The sequence below is a fragment of the Gigantopelta aegis genome, chromosome 4 (assembly GCF_016097555.1).
Source record: "Gigantopelta aegis isolate Gae_Host chromosome 4, Gae_host_genome, whole genome shotgun sequence".
In the NCBI taxonomy this organism is placed as follows: Eukaryota; Metazoa; Mollusca; class Gastropoda; order Neomphalida; family Peltospiridae; genus Gigantopelta; species Gigantopelta aegis.
This window is the reverse complement of record NC_054702.1, coordinates 88,359,027-88,386,642: the sequence shown is the minus strand read 5'-3', so window position 1 is coordinate 88,386,642 and position 27,616 is coordinate 88,359,027. Positions and strand designations below refer to the sequence as shown.

Sequence of the window (27,616 nt, the reverse complement as noted above, 5' to 3'; positions counted from 1 at the left end):
TTTTTAACGTCAGATGTAACAACACACTGGGATTTCTCGTGTCTATCTAGTATACGTTTTCTACCGGGCTATGATCAAAGGTAAACGGTCAACCATGATATCGATTACTAATCACCACACTCGGAGTGTACTGAAGTCGGCGAAGTTTTTCGGGTTCAGTTATTATTTAATGTGTGAGGTGTTTCGACTGATAATTAATCAGTGGATTAGAAGAAAAAAAAGGGGAAATGGATGTGGATAATATGTATCAAAGGATATATTTGTACTTACGATCAGTGAGGATTAAAACTGATACGAGTTGTCACCTTGAGATATGTACACAGGCCTTGTTTATATCGCCGTGATCAGGTGCTATATGATCGTTTATTACAGGTAGGTTCTTTTCGAGTTTATTTGCACTCAGTGATATATTCTTAATAATTAGTTCATTCGCTAGTTGGTCTGACGATCAATATTGCGTAGCTTTCCAGAGAAGTGTACCAACTAAATTTGCGTTTGTTTTCTCGCTTTTGATACGTCAATCATCTGGGGATGTCACTATTTGGTGTCTAGACGAGTACAAGGGGTCAGCGTTAATTACCGTTACTGACTGCTACCAGTAACTCATCTGCTAATAGCAGTGCTACGAAATGTAACAAAGATCAAACTATTATGCGTACATATTTATAATTACTGTTAAAGTGGATCGTGCTTATTTAAGGATTAGGTTAAGTTAGAGAAACATGCTTTTTATGGATTTTTGTGGGGAAAAAAATAATTGTGTTTTAGTTACACTGGCACTGTTCCAAGTTTTTCCTATTTGATATTTTACGTCATTCGATTATTATTATTATTTAATGGGGTCATTTTACTAGACTTGGCAAGTATTCAAGATTGATTGCTTCTGCAAAATCGTTACCTAGAGTTGTCTCCCTCTAATCACAGCCATTAAAACACTTGCTTTTACTTTAACCCACCTTTAAAACTACCATTTGATCAAAAGTAATGCGTACATTAAGATAAATAATAAATACTTTGATACAGATATAAAATTATTTTACGATTTTGTAATAAATTGTGAAATAATCAGTTTCGTGATTTGTTTTTTTTAATTTGATAATTGAAAACGAAAAAAAAATGACGTCACGAAATTTACATATTCATGATCAAAATACCCTTCTTTCCAAATTGTATTAGCATGCTATCAGTTTTATTTTTGACAAAGATAACGTAAGATATAGAATTTGAAAAACAAACAACTAAATGCATACACCTCCTAATTCGCTGGAACTACTTTTTTCGTCTATTTTGGTGGATAACGCTTTTCTCCGAGGCGTGGTTTCGTCGGCAAATGACAACACATCAGCTGTTCGCTTCCACAAACCCGAATGCGTAAAATGGCTGCTACGCCAGATTCGAAAGCGGAGAATGGTGTTTTGGACGAAGTGTTCATACAAGAAGTGTTTGACACCGGAGATGACATACTGATCAAAGCGACTTTCAATTCCTACTTTAGTGGTCGTTTGACGCCGCTGTTGAAGGAGGAACTCAAATGTCGGATTCAAACTCGGAGGCTCTCCGAGGGGAAGGATGAGCTTCAGGTGGAGTTCAAAGCCCCGGTCAAAAACGAGGTACCTAGTCGCGTGCAACTCGACACCGTCTGGCCCTAATCGTATACATACTCAACACAATCAGTAATAGGAAATGTTTGCACCAATATGCATGTAGTGTAATATAATATGCAATAAGTGTTATGCTTATGTCATGGGTATTTGTTTTTTTAAATTTATTATTTTAAAAGGTATTTATTTTAATGTATTAATTTTCGTTACTTATATACATACGCAAAAATACGTTTGACACATTACTATAATATCAATGAAAATATTTTAAAATTAATTTTCATTCTTATAAGGTAGTAATGTTTTGATGTCGCTATGGTTTTCGGGGGATATCATTTAAAAACAAATGCACGCGCATGCTAATAACAAATTGTTTGTATTTACAGCTATGTCATTCAGAAAATGTTCATTAAATGAATTTACAAATGACATTAAAAGAATTTTATAATTATAAATAAATGAGTAGACCAGTATTTTTATATATGTATTACACGAACATACGCAGCTTATTAAATAATTAGCTTTTTTCTTATTAGTTTAGAAATAAAAAAATAAAAAAAATCTAATTATTTTCATGCAATAGATGTGTTTTAATTTATGTAATAGACAGAATTCATCACACAATGAGGATTAATTTTTATTTGTCTCAGTTACTTGGTCGTAGAGTTTGTTAGCTATAACAATTAATAATAGGATTCGGTCCATCATTAATTACATAGGCTATAGTTGGTAATATTACGATAATAATAATTTAAAAATGTTAGCAGGATAAAATTATAACTATTAGAATATTACTTATTTTGCTTTTGTTTGTTTTTTGTTCTTGGTTTTGTTTTGTTTTGTTTTGTTTTGTTTTGTTTTGTTTTGTTTTTGTTTTTGTTTTGTTTTTTCTTTTTGTTGTTGGTTTGTTTTTGTGGGGTTGTTGTTGGGTTGTTGTTGTTGTTGTTGTTGTTTTTTGGGGTGTTAGGTATTTTGTTGTTGTTGTTTTTTGTTTTGTTTTAAATCAGGTTTTTATTTTTTTAAATTAAAGCGTTGTTTTACGTTATTCAAGAAGAAACGGTCAAATTGGGCGAAGCAATGCCATTGTTGATTTTGTTCTTAGCACATTTTTCTTAAAACGTTAATTTTACATTATTTTACATTCTTGACCTTTTTACTCGGATGCCTCCTAAACCAAAATTTCGAAATAGGTTAACGTATATTAACACATATGTAAACAGTTTATAAACATGTTGGTTATTTCATACCTCTATATCAGCCCATGGGTTCATTTTAACTTCTATTTAATTTCTTAACATAATTTTGTTATCTTTTTAATGTGATTTCTTAAAATAATTTTATCTGAATTCTGCTCTGAATCATTAAATATGATAGACTGATTTGGTGATTGTAAGAAATTGATATACGATGCATAGTTAAATATAAATTATAAAAATACTAAACATTAAGGGTTTTATTGTTTGTTTGTTTGCTTTTTATTTCCATGAAGCGTACACACTTGTAAAATGTAATCATTATATGCAATTGCAATGTTTCGTTATTAAACCAGTTCAGATCATCTTTCAATTTACCAACCTAATAGACACAACATGGTAAAATTACAAAATAAACAAAAAGAAAATTGTACTCTTTTTGATAAAACGACTTACTAGTTGCTATATAAATAAAAATAGTATCTTGTTATTGTTATTATTTTTATGTAAATTGGACAAAACGTCTCTCAGTACATAATAAAAACACAGTTAACAACAACCAGAGCAAAGGTTCTCAAACACTTTTATTTAACATTCCCCTTTTATCATTGGGTGGTCTTCATTGAACCGTTGAGCTTCGCTTCAATAATCTGTTCCAATAGAGTGATGAAAAGAAAACTCAACGATTTCACTGAAGTGTTACAGAATGAATGAATGAATGAATGAATGAATGTTTAACGACACCCCAGCACGAAAAATACATCGGCTATTGGGTGTCAAAGAAGTGTTACAGAGGTGCGCTGATTATATGCACAGTGCACACGACAAGCAGGTTTAATGATCATGCACATAATAGTTCTTACGGAGGGTGATTTTGATACACACATTTGCTTCAGTTTTCCGTTTTATGATTCTATTTGTTGGGATAAACGGGTTGGTTTTTTAGTAGTCTTCCTTTTCATTCTTTCTTAACGTATTTAGGACAAAAAGTCTGCTAGTAGAAACTATTAATTTTTTAAAAATAATTTTTAAATTTATTTTTTACTTTTTTGTCCATTTTCCTCTCTCTCTCTCTCTCTCTCTCTCTCTCTCTCTCTCTCTCTCTCTCTCTCTCTCTCTCTCTCTCTCTCTCTCTCTCTCTCTCTCGTTGAACATGAATGTATTTTGTTACAGAATTTGTATATTTCTATTCTTCGTAAACTTGGTAAATAAATCTGTAACGTAGGATAATTATATACATGTAGGCTTTGACTGAAAACATATTTAACTGTGTTGTCATTTAAAAAACAAAAGAATTTACCACACATTCGCGGTTCTGTTCTATACAACATTAAAGAAAAACAATATACAAAAATATTGAAAAAAACACACCCATGATATACCATCTAAAACAATGTACAGAGTAATGTAATAAACAAAAACTAACACAATAAAAACAAAGCTATGTATAAATTAATGTTGAAGAAAGAAACCTAATGTACAAAAATCTAATTTGTCAAAAGAAACGTAATGAATAGTGTAAATTGATGAACAAGATATCAAACGATATAATTTATTAACAGACACAAATAACGTACACTATAATTTGTCAAAGAAATCACAATCTATGATGTCATTTTATTAAAGAAACGAAATAACCTAGTGTAAGCTGGTGAACAAAACCAGTATAATACGATTTATTATATAACATTTAGTGAAATATCTTAGAATATCAGTGAAATAAAAGTGTCACTCAGTGACGATAACACATTTTAGAGTGAAAATGTCACTATTTCACTCTAAAATGTGTTATCGTCACTGTAGAAAGTGTTATCTTCACAGTAAGAAAGCCGGAACTAGTTTTCTGCTGGCATTTTAAAAATAAAGGTAATTATAATAAATAGAAAATTTCGTATTTTTTGTCAAATATGATTTATATCTCATCGAGTGAAGTTTGCAATCATATCAAACTCGTCGCGCAAGCGTGACTCGTGAGATATGATTGCAAACTTCACTCGATGAGATATAAATCATATTTGATAAACAGCATGAAATATCCTCTATGTATTGAACAATATACAAATCACTGTCCCTATGTGCAAAGAAGTAATGGTGTCACGTATCATTTGACGAAATCATGTTAAATGATGAAACATAATGTATACAGTAAATTAACAAACGAAACATGCCTACGATGGAATTTGATAAACAAACAATATACAATACAATTTGACGAAAGAGACATAATAAATAATGTAATTCAACAAAACAATTTTAAAAGCAATATAATAAAATATAACGTGACGGGGGAAAATAAGAAAACAATACATCGAGTACAAAGTAAATTTACGTAAGATATATCACAACATAATTTTACTGAACAAAATACATTAATATACAATATAATTTGAAATTATGAAACAAAACCAAAAAACAATGTGTATTCTAATAACTAAGGTGATAAATGTAATGTATAACGTGGATAGAAGACTTTCTGAATTAGATTTGGTGTGTTTTAGAAGTGCCGTACACCGATACAAAGGATACAGCTTTTAAAATAAAAACAAACGCAAGTACACTTACCTCTTGATTGATTAAACGTTTCTTGAACAGAAAAGTATATTATAAACACTTAATGGAAAGGTATAAGTCAAGATTAATATCAAAAACAATACAATGGGGTGCGATGAATTTTAAGCGTCGTCATATAAGTTCAAGTTTTTGTTGTTTTAAAGAGACTATCCTAACAAAACACAGACAGACCAATTTATTTACATCTCACCGTGTGTACAGATTAAAATAAAATAAGCGTTCAACAGTAATAATACAGCAATAATAGTATACAGGACACTCATGTGGAGTTATGAGGCACTTTAGAACTATTAAAAGACCATCATAAATATTTAAGAGTATTGTATTTTTAAAAAACAACAAATTAAAATAAAAACCATAATATATGTATAAGATGGCAACTTTTGGCTGTAGTGTTAACAATATCCGGATGTCTTAAAAGTAATGACATTTGTTTCTTTATGTAAAAGGTTATCATATCTACTCTAATGTCATCATAAAGAGAATAGTTAATAATAACATGTTCTTCATATTCTATATAATTAAGAAAGTTAAAACATGTTCTTTTGTGAAATCTCTAAATTTTCATATCTACCACAGGGCCGTAACTAGGATTTTTTGTTTGGAGGGCCAACTGAGTGTTTAACAGTCTAAAAATCCTTAAACGGTTAAGAAGAGAATTTTCTTTAAGTTTCGAAAAAAAATTCGAATTTTTTCGACCATAACACAATGTACATAGTAATTCCCCCCCCCCCCCCCCCCCCGCCGCCCCCTCCTCCTCCCGCTAGTTACGGTCCTGTACCCTTTTCAAACCTTAAAGGTCCCGTACCACTATGAAACATTGATAGCGCACGTCGATACGACTTAGGCATAGGCGTAGTGACATAAAGTTCAGTGGTAAAACGATGTTTTAATGTTCTATAATTACAGAGTTTATTCCTTTCATTTGTTCTAGTTAGACGTGTCACGTTCCAAAACGTGTCCATTTAATTTTGAAACCATCTAATGTTTTTCTTTCCGTTTCTGTTATTGAACTTGGATTATAAAAAATATTCATTGTATTATTAAAATCCAGAGCATTAAATGTTCTGTGAAATCTAAAATACCAGTTTTTACAACGTAAACCTGATGTATTGTTTGACCATTTACAAATTCTAAAATTCAGCCTATTAAAATTAGGTTTGAGTATTCTGCTGTCGATTGTCTTACACTCACTGGTGTCCATCCCATATCTCCAACAACTTGAGCTTTTGGAGCACCTTTTCGTAGATCCAGATAAAAGTGCATGGCTGTGTATTGCACAGCATTTATACATGAACATGTATTAAGCGGAATAGCCTATAACAGGCCACATCAGCGAATCATATAGTTTGACAAACGTTTCGAAACCGACGTTGCTCTAAGTTTGTAAATAGTTTTGCATTATTAAAGGGACATTTTTGAGTTTGCTGCATTGTAAGATATTTCCGACTAATAAAATATAATTTTCTACGATTATACTTACATATTAAATATATTTTCTTGTTTAGAATATCAGTGTCTGTATGTATCTTCAATGTGTTTCTGGTCGTCTTAATATTTGTAAGAAGCCCAAACTGGATTTTGTCTTCAAATAATTTCGTACGTACGAAAAAAAAATATTGTAGAAAATAAAATGAAATTTAACCTAGTACAAATATTAAAAGGATCAGAAACACGTTTAATATACAGCCACTAATATTTTATGCAGAAACATATATTTCATATGTAATTACAATCGTTAAAAAAGTCTCTGTTAGTCGATAACATCTTAAAAATTGCAGCAAACTCAGGAATGAATGTCCCTTTAAAGTTACAATTTACTTACATTTCCATCCTTAGAATATAAAGATATCTATCACCAATACATTTATCGACATCGTAATATTTTGTAGAATTTCAATATTGATTTTTGTCTAAAATTATTTCCTACGTACGAATTTATTATTTCTTACAAAGACCAAACGAAATTTTAAGTAATTCGCTCAAAGGTCCTTCCAGATACTGGGGGTTTTTTTAAACAGGGAAAAGCGGGATGTTTGTATAAATTTTTGTAATGTATATAAGCATTTAATAGATACGTTTTGCTTGCAGTACTATCTTAGAATATCTTTTACAGATTGTTATACTGCTCCTATCACAAAATTCCATGTGTTTTCTCGTTAGTTAGATATAGGTATGTTCTTGCCCACTGGACAGGGTTATCCAGCTTTTGCACGGTGCTAGAAAAATCTGTCTGACCCTAGGGCTAGATAAATCTGTCTGACCCGAGGGATAGACGATTTCTACATACGCGTGACGTCATAACACCTTTTACGACGATTGGTTTTCAAAATTCTGTTTGCCATTTCACGTTGTATCATTGTTTTAAAAATATTTAAACAAATTGATATTTTCAACTTTTTATTTATGGTTAAGTTGTTGCATTTTTATGTCGTTGCATAAGTTGGACTATATTTGTCAGCGTATGATTAAATGAGTTTCATTGTTTATAGGTGAAATGTTTACGAATTGTTCAACAATAAACAAACCGTACGTAGCTTACAAAATTAATGTTTTGTTACTGAATAGGCTAGAAAAATAATCAATCACCGTTGTGAGGTATAGATAAGGCAATTACAACCCTCGGAACAAACCTCGGCCCTCACAAAAAACGTTTTGTCCCTCGGCTTGGAATTGCCTTATCTATACCTCACAACGTTGATAGATTCTATCAGTATTGAAAGGTCGCAATGAAAATGTCAGATGTGTACTCAGAATGACAGGATGAATATCACTTTATTTTGAAAAGCCCATTGCACATGCAACTACGTTCAACATATATTAAGAAATACTATTGGCGCAAATCATATGTTTATACTCGTGCAATTATAGTCTGTTCAAAACAGAAAAGAATTATGTAATATTGGTAAATATCTTTAAAATGCATTATGCCTACGTTCTCAACACATTTAATTGTTTATCATATATATATATATATATGCATCGTTTGTCAAATTTTATTGATTTGGGTGTGTAATAGTTATACCCACACTTTACGAGGTGTACTGGTGAATATCCCTACAATTTTGGTCGTGGGGCCTCCGAGGCGAAGCCGATGATGTTCTCACGACCACAACTGTTGAGATATTCACCGATACACCGAGTAAGTGTGGGTATAACTCACTTATACCTCACTGTAGGCGAGTTAATTATTATATTAGTTCTATGGCAAATAAGATCAATAACTAGAAAGTAGTAAATAATGAAACGAAAATAACGTGGACGAGACGTCGTGAGCCTCACATTTTGTTGAATTTGTCCTTGTCTGTTTTAGTTGTTCGTGTCGCACGTGCAAATGCACTTTGGTGTAGTTTTAACAGTGTGTGTTAGGGCTGTTCTGGTATCGGGATATATTAAAACTCAGAGACTAGTTTCTATTTCTCGGGATATTACCAGTATGGAGAGTTAGAGCACAGTTGAATTTCTAGTCCAATGGGAGCTTCATATTTGGTCACGTGAAGTACATTTATATCCCGATAAAGTACTTCAGACATTCACTTTATAAGCGGTATTGCTGCACGAGATTTTGGCTCTGCTCTAAGACAGTTAGAGGACGAGAACAATACTTTATCGGCGTATAAAGGTAATGTCGCACGAGAAAACGCTCGGCTAACGCCTCGCCTTTGTCTCGTGCGACACTACCTTTATACGCCAATAAAGTATTGTTTCTCGTCCTCTAACTATTACTTAAGTAGTAAAATGCCATTTCCGAGAACATTTTTATATGTAGAACTAAAAATAATATTTAATAATTTTTTTAAAACGTTTGGGGAATTTACTGGATAGTGGGTAGTTGACACTCCTACCACACTAACTACAGCTCCGCACACTGCATGGTTTGTAACAGACGTATCGTGCTGTAAATATCTCAAGGGAACTGCTGTGAATAAATGCGCATGTGTAATTAGATGACTCTTTTGGTTGAAATATTATTAAAACATATTTTGAACTTTGGTATATGCAAATGCTGTCACACGCAAACTAATTTTTTGTAGATGGCTCGTTCTATTGGTTGAAATATTACGAAAACAGTTTGAACTTTGTTATATGCAAATGATAAGTGTCGCCAAGCAAAAGCATTTTTACTCTTATTTTGTAAAGGCGAATTGTGACAGACGATCGTTTGTGTGAAAATAAGCCAAGGCGAATAAAAAAGGACTTTGAAAACTGGAATGGAGTTGATTTTTTGTATTTTTTTTTTATTAATGTGAATACATTTTCTGTGAATTTTAATTTGGACAATCAATAAGATTTTAATTTTAGCTGCAGGAGAAAAATGTTTTTATAGAGACTGATTCCCGCAAACACGTCTAAGGTGTTGTATAATACAGGTATACGCCAACTGGACATGTGTACCATAAGTCCCCCGACATGGATACCTAAATACTTAAGTAAAGTATTAAAGGATTTAAAAGACAATGCGTTGCAACCGAACATAACAAGTGTGAACGTGACGGAAAGTGTTCTTACGGTCATTGTAAAGCGACCAACATATAATGATTTTGAGTTGAGAGATTGAAAATAAACATACATTTGGAAGAATGGTTACCCTAGATACGGGGTATCCTAGATACAATCTATACACAGAGACACCATATAAAAGGCATATTCAAAATAAAACAATTAAATGACTTCATAAATAGAAGAAAAAAATGGAGCTGAATTAGTGTAAATATGGCCTCATACAGTACACAGATATGTCTACAATGGGACAAATATATCTATATATGAAAATAAATGTTCATATATAAGTATTGGTAAAACATCAACTGAAACCTATTTGCGACATCACGCTACACATTTAGTCACATGTGCTATAAATATAAAGCACCATCTTGTTATTTATAGCCGCAATCATGCCTACGATTTGTGGGTAACCAAAAAAAGACCAACACACGATCGGCAATTACTAGGCTACATTCTGCAATGGAATTTATGTCATGATTGTATTGCTAATAAATACTACAACGATTGCAAATAATACACTGATGTAGAAGGATAAACACTTTATTTACTTCGATGTTCATCGGTGTGACCTTCACCTTATAGTTGTATTATTACTCCACTTATATAACTGTTGTAAATTTACTGATGAATTCCAATATCCCAATTAAAGGCTGGAACAAAAATATAAATATGCACTTCAAAAAATACTAAACACACACAGTGACCCTATGGAGAGATAGATTTACAAAGAACTATATGTTTGCACCACAACTTCCGGTCCCGGTGTTTCTCGGCTGTTCTGGTCAAGTATTCATAGAGGGTTTCTTGTAAGTATCAATTAAAGTACTAAACTGCATTTTTTTTAAATGTATTCTAACAAGTGTGCCAAAGATGATGTCCCATTCTGGCGTGCGATCGATAGGCCGATTGTCCTTAATAGTATGACCAAATAACGATTTGACATATGACCAAAATCACGTGGTTTTTAGATGAGGTTTATAAAGTTAATAACAACTGTTATTTTAATATAATAGTTAAAATATTAACTATGGTGTTTTAAATTAGGTTTTACTAATACCTATTATAAAAAGTATATGTTTTAATATGTTACACCATATATTGGTGGTGAAAGTAGTCCCTTAAATAAAATGGCTGATTTTTAAAAAAGGGTACCATGTTTTGGATTGGTATTACTAATTGATGGATGATATTTTAAAGTTTTCATTGCTCAGCTGTTGTTGTTGGATCCATCCCCATCGGTGGGCCCATTGGGCTATTTCTCGTTCTAGCCAGTGCATCACGACTGGTATACCAAAGGCCGTGGTATGTACTACCCTGTCTGTGGGATGGTGCATATAATATATCCCTTGCTTCTAATCGACGCACTCAACACATTTTTATTTACGGTTATATGGTGTCAGACATATGGTTAAGGACCACACAGAGTTTGAGAGGAAACCCGCTGTCGCCACTACATGGGCTACTCTTTCCGATTAGCAGCAAGAGTTCTTTTATTTGCGCTTCCCACAGGCAGGATAGTACAAACCATGGCCTTTGTTGAACCAGTTATGGATCACTGGTTGGTGCAAGTGGTTTACACCTACCCAATGAGCCTTGCGGAGCACTCACTCAGGGGTTGGAGTCTGTATCTGGATTAAAAAGCCCATGCCTCGACTGGGATCCGAACCCAGTACCTACCAGCCTGTAGACCGATGGCCTAACCACGACGCAACCGAGGCCGGTTTATTGTAACAAGTGCATAAAACCTGTATACATGACATAATGAATTCGTAATACTCAGGCGAACAATTGGTGACCACCAACAAAAAAGTCTTTCTAGGAGTTTGTAATGACTCCCTCGCATACAAATCGTATACCATCGCAAATAATTGCTTGAACTTTTAGACCTCCGTTCAAAATTTTATGTCGAAATACTTCTTTTTTTATATAATATTATTAAATAGTCCGATCCTCTCTTCTTTCTCTTATTTATTTCTGGACTGTCCTAAAATGCTCCAAATTATATAAATATTCGGCCGAGCAGTCAATTCATTTTATTTTTGGCTTGTAACTTCTTTTTTTTAATCCTACTAATTTCTTTTACTAATTGCTAATTTCAAAATTCTGTCCATTTTCAACCCCTCCCCTCCCCCCACACCCCCACACACCCCATACACACACCTAATTGCCTACACCAATATCATAAGCCAGATGAAGGCTCAATGTATTCTCATCAACATAAGATAATTTATTATTATTATATAGAACTGTCACGCTGCACATTTACTAGAAACATTAAAGACCTATCCTGAACTGTAACATGTTTACGATATACGGAACCTTATTGGGGACTATAGTTATGTATTATAGTGTGTTAGTGTCTGTATAAACCAGGTGTGTGTTGTCATCCTAATGTTTGTAATCCCCAAACCGGATCTTACCTTTTAATACTTTTGTACGTATGAAGCATTTATATATATATATGTATGACGTCATATTTAGCAGTTACTTAGCAGTTCCTTTCTGAAGATAAGATTGAAACATGTAAAAGGATAGTTATTTCTTTAAATTATTTTTTAAATACATATATACTGTACACTTGTTTTCTTTTATCATCGATGTTTTAGGTGCCACCTTTTATTAGCACAATTCTTTACCCGTTCCGCATATAGGGAGTGCAAATGTAATTTGAAGAAAGAAATGTAGTTTTATTTTTAATGAAAAAAAAACATTATGTAGAAAGAAGTCTAAACGACATAAAATATAACCTATCAAACCAAAAAAGGAACATTATTATTATGTTTGAAATAGTCACATTTAAATATCATTGTTTTATTATAGATCTATTATCTTTAATATGCATGTATATAAATCAATATAGATAATTAAAAGTAGATAAGAACGAAAGGGACAACGCACTGTTACAGGGGGTATAACTAATTATGGTATATGAAATATACATTTACACTGGTATAAAACAGATTGAAATTAAATAAACACGATGATTACAGAACCGCTTGTGTAAAGGATTACTTGGGACACTTTTGCATAATACGTAAATCATCTTTAACGTTAACCAAAATGTCAAAATCACCAAACTCTTTCTTAAATTAAATGAACAAAAGCACAATAAACATATTTAGCTAATTTTCTAATAAAAGTGTTTATAAATACTGTAACTATAACGTTAACTAAGATATCAAAATCGCCAAAATCGTTCTTAAATCAAATGAACAAAAGCACACTAAACATATTTAGCCAATTTTCTAAATTAACAGCAAAATATTTTCAAACATAAACATAAAATAAAGGCAGTTCAAATTAATAAAAGAAACCTGTCTTAAAATAGATATGTATGAATTGGCGTAGCCAGGATTTTATACTGGTGGACCACCCATATTTGGGGGACAACCACACTATCCTTGAGTCATGTTAGAGGGGACAGAATTAAGTAAAGTTTGTGAGGGCAAAAGAGGGTTGGGTGGAGGGCATGGCCCCCATGGCAACGCCAATGTATATATATTGAAATATATCCATATCTTTGTTCATATTTAAAAATGTTGAAGAATACCGGAAGTAATTATAGCGACTATCCCGAGTTTGCAGCGCTAGCACGACTTCCGTTTGTTCCCGCTCAAAAAAATAAACACAAATTCTGCGTTTTCCTGTTTACAAAACATTGTGTTACCGTAACATGTTTTAAATATAAAACAGTATACGCATAAATAGTTCATTTAATGTTTTGATATTTATTGAGATTTGTGTTTTAGCAACTAAGATTCTTTCGAAATTCGATGTAACATAGGCGTTGGAAGATTCCAACAATTGTTTGGGTATGATGTTTTATTAATTAGCCTTTCATCTTTGGGGATGCATATTGATTAGTGCTGTTGGTAGGGACCCTACCCCTTTTCCGCTTTCGATGAATATGTTAAGCATCGTTTCTTAAAGTAAAATGTTTTTCTTCTCCATCATCTGTCTTCTATGAACGCTGGTTGAATACGCGTTAGTTTTATGAGGCGGGAAGGGCGATAAACCCAAGAGCGAGCTCACCGGTTACTTAACTCGCTAAAGTATTACTTTACGAGATGAGAGATATGAAGTGATGCAGCCTCCTCTCTGTCTACATACATACACACGCCAGGACAAAGATTATAGTTTTCAAGACAAAAACTGAAAAACTTAATTTTTATCGTTTAAATTTTGAGAGAAAATTTATTTTATTCCATCTCTAAGTAAAATGTCGTTATTATATATGATTTTCATGTTTCATGTTCATCAACGGCTTCCGTTTAATAAAGTTCTGTTTTGTTCTTTCTGTTTTGTTCTCTTCTGCTCCTTTCTCTTCTGTACAAGATAATGATATTACATATTTTCATACCCACATAAATCAAGTGACATTTTTAATGGTTACTAGAAAACAGCGTAAGCTCATGGTTGAATGACTGTGAAATCGTGTTTGAACCGTGGGTGAATATAAGTGGCATGCATGATGGTTATATCATACTACCATCCTGTACAGGTGTTGGGTATAATGAAGACACCTGCTTTTAACTAAAGCACAGGTCATAGTCCAAATTCAGGAATGCTTCTTTTTAGCAGACGGTGGGGTTCTGGGGGGTTTCAGAGTGAATTTTTTTTTTTTTTTTTTTTTCTATTTTTTTTTTTTTTAGCTTAACTTAGATTGTAATGCTAGAAGGTTAATTTTGTTCAAACCATTCTGAAATATTTTAACGACGTGTTTGGCAGACATATCCAGACAACTCGTGATGGCTACAAAGAACATGGAACATTTCCAAAGAAATTGCAACCAAGTGTTATTTTGCATGTGAGTCATACACTAGCTTCAGCTGTATTTGAACTCTGTAGACAGAGATGTGATTTTGTTAGTACTATCTGAGTTTTGTTGTTTAGATTAAATGCTAGTAGTATGTGCTCGGTAAATCCGACAGGAATTATATTAACTAACTGAATTAATAGCTCAGTTTCTCATTAATATTCACCAAAAGATCTTCATTAATATTCAACACAAGTCTTATCAATAGTCCTCTAAGGGTTTTTCAGCAATATTTAGTACAGTAATTTTCATTACTAGACAACGTAGATAACGTTTTTAATATTCAGTAAACGGTATGCCATTAGTATTCAGCATAAGACTCATTATAGTCATACTATGTCGCTTCGTTAATATTCAGCACACGGCCTTTCGTTACTATCAAGGTTCGAAATTTATTTCGTGGAGTGTGAAGTAATATTTGCTTCTCAGATTTCAAGATGGAAGCAAATGCTATAAACTGAGAAGCCGTTCTAGAAATTAGTTCAAAATTAGACTCTTAAATTGTACTTGTTGTGTACGGTTTCTAATAGCAACATGAAAGACGAGACAAACGTGAATAAAAGCAAATAATCTATAATATCACTTCTGAAAATCAAGATTGTTTGGTATATCTGAAATACTGATTAGCATTTGATGGAAAGCAAAAGTTGCTTGTGAAAATGATTATCAGAAAGTATAACATTTGTTACCTACCTCCAGTTACTTCCGAACCTATTTAATATTCAACCCTAAAATGTTCAACAACTCATGTATACTCCTAGTCATGGTCTGCATGGACGTACATAGGATTTTGAAAAGGGGGGTTCCAAAATAGATTGCAGAGATATTGGGCATATATTTCTATATAATAATGTCAGATATCAATGTCAGATATATTAAATTTAAAAAAAAAGCGATTTCAGGGGGGGTTCGGTCGAACCCATCGAACCCCCCCCCCCCCCCCCCCCCCCCCCCCCCCCCCCCCCCCCCCATGTACGCCCATGGTCTGTGTTTGTATATGAGGGACTGGAAAAAATAAAGCTTAAAAAACTCAACCTTAAACAACTTATTAATAATCATTACAGTTCGAAATATTATTAATGAGCACAATGCTCTTCATTAGTATTCATCACCGTCACGGTCGCCTTATTCATATTCAGTTAATATATAACATGGGGCTTCTTAAACTTGTTCACAATCAACATACACTTCGCCTTGTTAATATTCATCACAAAATTATATATTACTATTCAGATGACATCCTGTTTAGTTTCGGATATCCGATCAAGTGTTTTATTTCGCTACAAACATTATATTTGTAAATGTAAATTTCTCAGCTAGTAACTTCTATAAAATGTTTTGAATAAAATGTATTTTAAAATATTTATTTTATTTATTTTTAATTGATAGTGAACTTTTGTATATGCATATTTAAATAATGTCTTTAAAATATTTCATGACGTGCTATTTTATTTTTGTATATCGCCTGCCCAAGAATTACTACTACTACTACCACTACCAGGACAACAATTTTTACTACTACTACTATTACTACTACTACTACTACAACTACTACTACTACTACTACTACTACTACTATCACTACCATGACAACTTCAGCTACCATGACGACAACTTCAACAAATACTACTACATGTATACGCACTACTAATAGAAATCAGTGGCGTGTTCATGAGGGCCATGTCTCGTAAATAATTTGACTGGTACCATTATGTACTATCCTAGATAGTGACTGCGACCGCTCGCCCTCCTGAACACACGTCAGTTATTTGAAATATCATTTGCATTTGATGAGACAGACTATTGATATTACTCTTAAAATGTCTGCCAAATTTCTTTAAAATATAAATATTTACTACTTATTCGCGTTATGCATGTTTTATTTCATACAAATATATGCTTAATAATAATTTTAGTTTCTATATATTGTTTCATTTTTTTTATCAGACAAAGAAATTTTATTATTAAAAAAATAATTATTTAGTAAGCATTTAAAAATTAAAAAAGTATACACAAAGTGTGGTGCGAATTTTCCTTATTTAATGTTAATTACAACTGATATTTGTAGTACTGTTAAAATATATCGATCTTTAAAAATTATCCTCAAATAAACAAGTATAAAATTTATATAGATTGTTGTATTTCAATAGTAAGAAATGTTTTAAAACAGTACTCATTTATAGATTTTAAAATATCATTTCTTGTTTCTACGTCGAAAGATCTAAGTTATGAATGCTAGGTGAATGTCACAAGAATGTATGTACAGCAGTGTTTTCAAAACAATATTGATTTTGTGTCTGTCTGCTGTGCTAGTACATTAATATATTCAGTAATTCCAAATCAGCTTTCATTGGATACCGATATCCACATAGAGGCCAGACGTGGCAACACCTACCAGTTAACGCGTTCTAGATTACTAGTCGTGGAGTTGGGAGGAGTAATTGTTAACATAACTAGACTAAAATAAAACCATATTTAAATGTCACTGCACTTAACCTCCACGAGAAAGCAAGAGTCGTGTCATGGTGGATCTAATTACTCATTCATTTACAGTCACTAATGGCAACCCTCTTTATGTTAATATATGTTGGTTGAATAAAATTAATTTGTAGATCTATTGATGTGGTTTCTGTGCGACCTTCGCGAATGTATTCGTCTGTCCGTCTATCTTTTTGTCAGTTCACTAGTTGTGTGGTCGTTGAAAAGAAACATACATTCTTAATTACGAAATTATTATAAGCAAACATCTATGTTGAATTGCTACAAACATTAGGATCATAAGAAATGCTTTCAGTATTACAGATATTCATATTCTAAAGAAGAAAATGCAAGTATTTTGTAATATTAATGATTGAAAAATGCTACATTGGTCGAAAACATGTTATAATCGTAAGAAACCCATAACAATGATATAGTTTAGGTCATGATTAGTAATACAGCGTGTTATATATATAAAAAGTAAAGTTTGTTTTATTTAACGACGCCACTGAGCACATTGATTTTTTATCTTATCATCGGCTATTGGACGTTAAACATATGATCAATCTGACACTGTTTTTTAGAGGAAACCCGCTGTCGTCACATAGGCTACTCTTTTACGACAGGCATCTTTTATACAAGAGATCTTTTATTTGCGCTTCCCACAGGCAGGATAGCACAAACCATGGTCTTTTTTTAACCAGTTATGGATCACTGGTCGGTGCAAGTGGTTTACACCTACCCATTGAGCATTGCGGAGCACTTACTCAGGGTTTGGATTAAAAATCCCATGCCTCGTCTGGGATCCGAACCCAGTACCTACCAGTCTGTATACCGATGGCCTAACCACGACGCCACCGAGGCCGGTGTTATATATATAATCATACTGAACTATTATTACTTTTTTACGTTTTATTAATTTAACCAGTGACTTTCTTTTGTGCTGGGGAGTTGTTAAACATCCACCCATTCATTCATCCATCCATCCATTCATCCATTCATTCATTCATTCATTCATTCATTCATTCATCCATTCATCCATTCATTCATTCATTCATTCATTCATCCATTCATTCATTCATCCATCCATCCATCCATCCATTCATTGTTTAATGATTGATCTACTAACTATAATAAAGTCAGCCTATGAAACATGATAGTTCTTCTATACTATTCTGGTTGCTAATTAAACAGCCAGCCTGCCCTATGGCATTAGATAACGACAACTGATAACAGTGGTCCTTACTAGTCTTGACAATATATGTCAAAAGCGACAATAAACAGTTTTCTGTTTTTACGAGAAAATGTATCAGTAATCTGCTATTATTAACGTCCGTAGCCATTTTAAACACTTATTTGTTTTATTTTATGTTTTAATTTTTTAACTAAATATATATTTTATATTGCATTATATGTAATGAACGTTCATCATTGGGTAGTGAAGTCTACATATTTAAGAAACGTTTCACGTACATATAATACTTGTGTATATATGAATCTTTACACTATATAATTTGGGCTTTGTGTATTTGAGTGTATATTATTTGTGCGTGTATACATGCCTTGTGTTAACTTCTTCATACTTGTGTTTAGAATCCTCACAAATATTTCATGGACTCTTAATTTGAAAAATGATCTCACGTTAAAGGAAAGGTCCTACTACATTTTGGTTGCAGCGTTCAGATGTAGCTGCGAGTAAATATAGCAAATCTCTATCAGTACATTTGCTAGACACTGGCGTAGCTAGGATTTTATATTGGAGGCAACTTATATTTCGGGGGCAGGGTGCCCACACTATGTATGCATGATTTTATAACATTTAATAAAAAAAAACACAAAAAAAGGTTTGATGGGGCATGGACCCAGTGCCCCCCTCGCTATGACACTGTTGCTAGATGCAGTGACTCTCTTAACAATAATTTATCTTGTGATTCAGCCTCGCCCAGAAGAATTGGCAAAACTCGACAAAAGACGAGAACAGAACAGACGAGCGGCGAGGAAGTTTCGAGAGAAGAAACGATCTGGAGCAGACGATCTAGTCAAGGTAAGGTGACCTATCATCTGGGTGGGGGTCATGGTCAGATGGTTTCGATCTAGTCAAGGTAAGGTGACCTTTCCTCAGGGTGGGGGTCGTGGTCAGGTGGACCTAGTCAAGGTAAGGTGACCTATCATCTGGGTGGGGGTCATGGTCAGATGGTTTCGATCTAGTCACGGTAAGGTGACCTTTTCTCAGGGTGGGGGTCGTGGTCAGGTGGACCTAGTCAAGGTAAGGTGATCTTTCATCTGGATGGGGGTCGTGGTCAGGTGGACCTAGTCAAGATAAGGTGATCTTTCGTCTGGGTGGAGGCCATGGTCAGGTGGTTTCTATCTAGTCACGGTATGGTGATCTTTCATCTGGATGGGGGTCGTGGTCAGGTGGACCTAGTCTAGATAAGGTGATATTTCGTCTGGGTGGGGGTCATGGTCAAGTGGTTTCTATCCAGTCACGGTAAGGTGACCTTTCCTCAGGGTGAGGGTTGTGGCCAGGTGGTTCTAGTCAAGGTAAGGTGATCTTTCGTCTGGGTGGGGGTCGTGGTCAGGTGGACCTAGTCAAGATAAGGTGATCTTTCGTCTGGGTGGGGGGTCATGGCCAGGTGGTGTCTATCTAGTCAGGGTGAGGGTTGTGGCCAGGTGGTTCTAGTCAAGGTACGGTGATCTTTCGTCTGGGTGGGGGTCATGGGGAGGTAGTTCTGTTCTTAACACAGCCTGCTAACTCTTTGTTTTATCTATGTTGAGAAAAGTGAGCAAAGTCAAACTCTGTCTGATTAAGTACTGGTTCATTGCCATGAAAATATTATTGCTTAAGCACTGATATAAGACGGTTTTGACTTGACAAGATAATTGGAACGCTACGATTGCGAACAAGCTTCATTCTGTCAAGCTAGTCCTGGTAGAGTGGAAGTCCTCCTACAGGCAGTGCAGAAATAATGAGTTGGTTTTTGTGTTGTGCTCGCGTCGACCAAACACATTTAACATATTCATTTATTTTAAAGAACGATCCCCCTCGTCTATGTGAACATTGCCAGTGTACCCTGATAGTGCGCCACTTAAAACATAACCTGGGCATTAATAAAATAATAACGTAGTTACGTACAAACATATATTACTATACTTTCGACCAAATAGTGAGATACATATGCTAAGTTTTGCCGTTGGACGACATTGTGGGTAACGTTATACCTGGGTATATATGCATAGGGTGTGGCTGTGATCACAGTTTCAAAGATAATCAACAAAACGGTATTTCTGTTTATCTAATACAATGAACATTTTATCTAAACAACTTTTTATATTCCATCAAACCAGTCTTTCTATTTGTCTAATGCAGAACACAGTTTACCTATTCAACTGTTTTGAGAACCTACTGCGACTGTGTGAAGAAGTCTTTCTATTTGTCTATAGTCCTTCTCGCAGGGAACGCTTTTTTTTCGTACTATGGAATTTACTACAAGTTATTTATTTATGAGACGATTACTTTCTAAATTGCACACAAAAACTGGGTTTTTTTTATAGTTTTGATATTTCCAAACCACTTTTATTTTGCTTCTTACGTCAAACCAAACTGATATTATTTACAAAAAAACAACAACACATTTTTATAGGATGATGGGACGGTATACTTTTACCTATGCAACTGTTTTAAGATTCCAGTATACCAATGTTTCTATTTATATAATACTGGACGATAAAACTGTTATCTGCGATCAATATTGTATCTCTGCCCAATGCAGAGTCGAATTGGCATCTGGGAAAATAGTGGTTGATTTCATGAATCTATATCTACAGCCTCGTCAACAGGAGGACAGCCACTCATGAGATACTTTACTGGATATTACATCCTTCTTGAATCGCCACAAAGAGGACTGCCAATCCTAGACCAGTTTACTAAATCAAAACTAGCTCACTTGGCTGCCAATCCTAGACCAGTTTACTAAATCAAAACTAGCTCACTTGGCTGCCAATCCTAGATCAGTTTACTAAATCAAAACTAGCTCACTTGGCTGCCAATTCTAGACCAGTTTACTAAATAAAAACTAGCTCACTTGGCTGCCAATCCTAGACCAGTTTACTAAATCAAAACTAGCTCACTTGGCTGCCAATTCTAGACCAGTTTACTAAATAAAAACTAGCTCACTTGGCTGCCAATCCTAGACCAGTTTACTAAATCAAAACTAGCTCACTTGGCTGCCAATCCTAGACCAGTTTACTAAATCAAAACTAGCTCACTTGGCTGCCAATCCTAGACCAGTTTACTAAATCAAAACTAGCTCACTTGGCTGCCAATTCTAGACCAGTTTACTAAATCAAAACTAGCTCACTTGGCTGCCAATCCTAGACCAGTTTACTAAATCAAAACTAGCTCACTTGGCTGCCAATCCTAGACCAGTTTACAAAATCAAAACTAGCTCACTTGGCTGCCAATCCTAGACCAGTTTACTAAATCAAAACTTGCTCACTTGGCTGCCAATCCTAGACCAGTTTACTAAATCAAAACTAGCTCACTTGGCTGCCAATTCTAGACCAGTTTACTAAATCAAAACTAGCTCACTTGGCTGCCAATTCTAGACCAGTTTACTAAATCAAAACTAGCTCACTTGGCTGCCAATCCTAGACCAGTTTACTAAATCAAAACTAGCTCACTTGGCTGCCACTTCTAGACCAGGACCCATATTCACAAAACATCGTAAGCCTAGTTTTACACGTAAACGTAAATCTACGATTGAAGAGATATTCACGAAACAACGAAAACGTAAGTTACGTGCAAAGTTGGACGTAAATATAAGTGTGCCTCAGGTTGCAACTAACGCTGCACGTAAGTTGTGTACATATAATAAATCAAGCACGATCGCCGTTATTTACTATTATTTACGGAAACTAGCAGCATTTCCAATAAATGAAGCAGTTTGCGATGGCGAACGCCCACGGATTGAACAAATTTTTGTTGGTGATCGAACGGATGTTTTCGACTCAGCCAATTTCTCCTGAGTTATCTTTTCCTTTTTAAGAAATGTCCTCAAGTTCGTACCAAAACGCGGATCCCCACCAATACCAAAATGCCATGGTTCACTGTTCGCGATGTTATTGTTAGCAGACGACAAACAAAATTGCGTTTTGCGCATTTATTATTTACCCGGTAGCCATCGTTTTTAATGTGTTTTTATTAATTACTCCAGTGAGAGTGTTAAATCGTAGATTTACGTCCAACTAAGTTACGTTTACATTTACGGCCGTCTTTGAGAATAAGGTGCTTCTTACACGTAAACGTAAATCTACGGCAGACGTAAGTGCTAGTCGTAGACGTAAATTTACACCTTTTTGTGAATATGGGTCCAGTTTACTAGCTCATTTGAGCATACCATCGTCTCTATTTGTCTAATACAATAGACATTTTAACTATGCAACTGTTTTAAGTTTCCAGTATACCAGTTTTTCTCTTTGTCTAGTACAATACACATTTTACCTATGCAACTGTTTAAACAATCCAGTATACCATTGTATCTATTTGTCTAATATAATACACATTTTATCTATGCAACTGGTTTTTTAGTTTCCAGTATACCAGTGTTTCTGTTTGTCTAATACATTACACATTTTACTGATGCAATTGTTTGAAGATTCCTCCATACCAACATTTAAAAAAATTATTATATAGGAATACATCTTACTACTTAGCTAACTTTATATCTGTTTAGTACAATACACATTTGATCTATTTTAAGCAGCCGTGTTAAGGGGTCATTTTTGTTACTCCCTCCGATGACTCTTAATCACCGATTCAACTGTAGGTGTCATTATTATCTTTATTGTTTAAACTAATCTATATGATCATTATCACTCGTGTCATTGTTTCACCTGGCTGTTATCACAAATTACTTTTATCTAGCCTGATACGAATCTCGCATTAAAATGTGTAAACAAATATTTTAATGTTCAGTTATATACTTTACTGGCCGTAAGCATATATTTCATTGGCATTTCAAATAATGTAATTATGTTTCAGTTCTACAATGTACACACATTTAATAGTTTTCGCATAATTTGTGGAGAATGTAAATGTGAATTTCTTTCAATGTCAATAATTATGACAGTGAATAATGAAAATATTAATGCTATATTTACATAGAATCATTTCTCCAATAACACGTAGTTGCTGCTATTAATGTTTATAGTTTTAATAATTGAAAATAAGGAAAGGAATGCTTTATTTAACGACGCATTCAAAACATATGGCGTCGGACATATGGCTAACAAGCACACAGATAATGAGAAGAAACCTGCTGCCGCCACTCCAAGGGTTAGGATTTTCGATTAGGTATATTTTATACGCACCATCCCACAGAACATACCACGGTCTTTGCTTTTTACACCAGCTGTAGAGCATTGGCTGAAACGTGAAATAGCTAGCCGAATGGGTCCACCGACAGCGGTCAACCCTAACGCTTTACGATTGGGCTACGTCACCACCCAGTTTTAACAGTTGTTTAATATTAACGATGGACAGTAACTGTGTAATGTAAACAAAGTTTGTTTGTTTGGTTTAACAGTTGTTTAATATTAACGATGGACAGTAACTGTGTAATGTAAACAAAGTTTGTTTGTTTGGTTTAACAGTTGTTTAATATTAACGATGGACAGTAACTGTGTAATGTAAACAAAGTTTGTTTGTTTGGTTTAACAGTTGTTTAATATTAACGATGGACAGTAACTGTGTAATGTAAACAAAGTTTGTTTGTTTTGTTTAACGACACCACTAAAGCACATTGATTTATTTTAGCTTCAGCTATTGGATGTTAAACATTTGGTAGTTCTGACATATAGTCATTAGTAGTAAGGGATCTTTTATATGCACCATCCCACAGACAGGATAACACATACCACGGCCTTTGGTATACCAGTCGCGGTGCACTGGCTAGAACAAGAAATAGCCCAATGGGTCCATTTGACGGGGATCGATCATAAATCATCAGCCGAGAGTTTTACCACTGGGCTACGTCCCACTCCTTGTAAACAAAGATGGCCGAATGTAATAACATTAGTGTTTAAAGCAGATTATCTCAGTGCATAGCAGAAACTTTTATTTGTCCCAAAAACATGCATCAAGAGACGTTCTGGATTTTCAAAATTAATATAGTAACTAGTACTAATTATAACTGCAAAAATAATACAATGTACATGTAGTAATAATAATAATAATAATAGTATTAATAATAACTAATTATTAATATTATTTAATATTAGTATTTATTACTATTATTACTATTACTACTACTACTACTACTACTACTACTACTACTACTACTACTACTACTACTACTACTACTATTATTATTATTATTATTAAGATCTAGTAATAATAATAGAAATTATTCAGTTTTAATTCCATTAGCTTTGTCAGTATAATTTATTTCAGTTGCATGAATCAAGAAAGTTGTAGTCAAGCTTGCTTGATAATTGTTTTATATCTCCCTGTTTGATGAAATAGAATAATTTCATAAATATTTTCATAAAGTTTGTATGTGTGTCTTGTAAATCTCCACTCCCACTGTCCTGAGCTGTGCACTTGACCAAATCACTTAGAGGCCGTGGTATGTGCTTTCCTGTCCTGGGAAAGTGTATTATAAAAGATCGCTTGCTCCTAAGGGGAAAATGTAACGGGTTTCCTCTGATGACTACGTGTCACAATTACCAAATGTTTGACATCCAATAGCGATGATTAATTAATTAGTGTGCTCTAGTGGTGTCGTTAAACAAAACAAATTTGTTTTGACCGTATCACAGACAGATTCTTTTCACATTTTTATAATAAAAATTAATATGGGTGCAGCTTCCTGTTTTTCTCACATCTTGTGTAAAAAAAAAACCCCACACACAAAAACTTGGATATCCTCCTGAGGTTTTCGTTTTGTAAATGTTACCTATACGAGTGGAATGAATTTTTCAATTGGCATCCAGCATTTTTTCCCAAAAAAATAACAGGATTGTGTTACGCATATTTTTTTTTACACGTAAATATTGTTGTGTTTTACAAGCGTGTATTAATTGTTTTAATATACAAATAAACATGTTTGTGTGTAATTATATACAAATTCGTCTTAATACTTTTCTTGTTGAAAGATATAACCTTATACAATCTCACGTTGTTTGTTTGTTAATTTAAACAGGATTTCATTATGAATATGTCCATACACTAAACTGTTTGGTATTTTATTGATTTAATTTTAGATTCATATTCACCTCTTTTATTTAAATTGAAATCAGTTTAGCTTGAAAGAATAAATTGAACATAATATATGCAGATTAATATTTCTAAACCAAATATGCTTACGTTCCAATTAAAATAATACCATGTACGTTTTAATTAATACCTTAAAAGCTTCCTGTATTTTTTGCATTGATTTAAAAGGAACACATTTTCTATTGTTATAATGTGTGTAGCTTGCAGGGGTTTGTTTGGGGGGAGGTTGGGCTGGGTGTTTTTTAAGTGTCTAATGATAGTTACTTCAGTTACGTAGTTGTAATATGTCACTCTTTTTCGCTAATCTTTACTTTGTTTTATTTTCAGGTCACAGGTAAACTCGAAAGTGAGAACAATGAACTTCGTATCGAGATTTGTCAGTTAAAGCAGGAAAAAGATCAACTCGCAACGATTCTTACCGAACATATCAGGCTGTGTCACGTGATCAACCTCGACCACTCGCCTCCATGACGTGTGGCCCGGACTCCGCCTACTTCTTTTACACCTGTATTCGCTTCTAACACCATCAATTCGGACGAAGACAATTTGTCAAACTGGTTTACTGTAAAACAGTGTCCAGTGATCTCAACTAATCCACGTATTGTTTTGTATGCCATCTGAACAGTAGCTTAGTAGTGATATTAGAAACATAATGGGGAACCAAATATTAAGTATAAATTACGTTGTAACCGAAACGAAACACGTTTTACCTCTACTGAATCTGTTATATACCTCAGGTGTTGCATAAACACGTTCACCCTGAACAAGGGAGTCGCTTTAGGACTGAGATGATCATATGGAGGTGGGGGATGTTTAGGAGGGAATTTCTTTTCGAAGTTCAGACATATTAATAACATTATATAATTTGGATTAATTTTATTTTTTATTATATTTTATTTTTAAAGAAAAGATGAAAAAACACATTAAAAACACCATTGCGTTGCCTTTATCCATCCCCCACCCTCTACTTGGTTATTTCTCGAACTGCCCGTCATTTGAACAATTTGACAAAGGGTAAACGTATTTATATCTAGGTTCTATATCTCTCATCGGTCAGTTTTAAAATATAGGATGTGAAAGTATCACATATAACATATCTAAAATAGAAAATCAAAGTTGATTTTACAAGATGCCAAGAAAAGATCATTAGATCGAAAATACGAACCCACGATAATTAATAATACTATTGTAGTACAGGCGATTTACAAGTATTTTTGTGATATAGTCTATTAATTGGCTATCATGTAAAATTATAAAATTAAGTTTACACTTTTTTCCTTGTTAGTATGTTAATATGCAGAAATATATTAATATTAATTAATGTGTCATTGGATTTTGGCCACAAATTCGTGAATTTTTATGCACCTTGTCATTAGGTTAGTACAAGAAAAGCCACTGTCATTTTTTTTCATTTAAGATAAAGGTATATGGTCCTCTTACAATTATCTCTAATATTTCTGAATATAATTAAAGGCGACGTCACACAATACGAGTGCCTCTTACGCGAATAGCCAATGAAATCGTAATGTTGTCTGTCACAATCGGTTATTCTCGCACTAGGGACTCGTATAGTGTGGCGACGCCTTTAGTTTCTTGCTTCAAGTAGTAATCTTTTTTACATCTAGTCATGCCAATGTATTTCTTGGTTTTGCACAGCGACATTTGTAATTGTTACCTGTAGAGAAGTTAAAATTTCATGTTCGTGATCATTGGAAGTCTTTTGAATTGTTTCATGTCCTGAAGATTCAATTGGAAGCATTTCTAAACAGTGCTTACAAAAATACAATATCATTAAGATCATAGCGTGAGTAAAATGGTAACACCAAAACACTGCCGTAGCCATAGAGGGGCCATGGGGGCCATATCCCAATCATACCTTTTTTTGTCCCCACCATTTTTTTATATTTTCCTTTCATCCCGTATTAATTTACCATAGTTTGACACCCAATAGTCAATGTATTTTTTTCGTGGTGGGGTGCCTTTCATTAATTCATTCATTCATTAATTAATTCATTCATTCACTGACCCCGTATTATGACTCAGGGGCGGGACGTAGCCCAGTGGTAAAGCGCTCGCTTGATGGGCGGTCGGTTCTAATATCGATCCCTGTCGGTGGGCCCATTGGGCTATTTCTCATTCCAGCCAGTGCACACCGACTGGTATATTAAAGGCCGTG

The 27,616-nt window shown here is 33.9% G+C and overlaps 1 protein-coding gene across 1 annotated transcript; it reads left to right on the top strand.

Moving 5' to 3' along the window:
* Positions 1-1,262: 1,262 nt before the first annotated feature.
* Positions 1,263-27,420, top strand: LOC121372545. Its single transcript, XM_041498936.1, has 3 exons — positions 1,263-1,610; positions 19,102-19,209; positions 25,768-27,420. Exons 1-3 carry the CDS (start codon positions 1,368-1,370, stop codon positions 25,909-25,911), a joined length of 495 nt encoding a protein of 164 aa, XP_041354870.1. The 5' UTR covers positions 1,263-1,367; the 3' UTR covers positions 25,912-27,420.
* Positions 27,421-27,616: the final 196 nt, after the last annotated feature.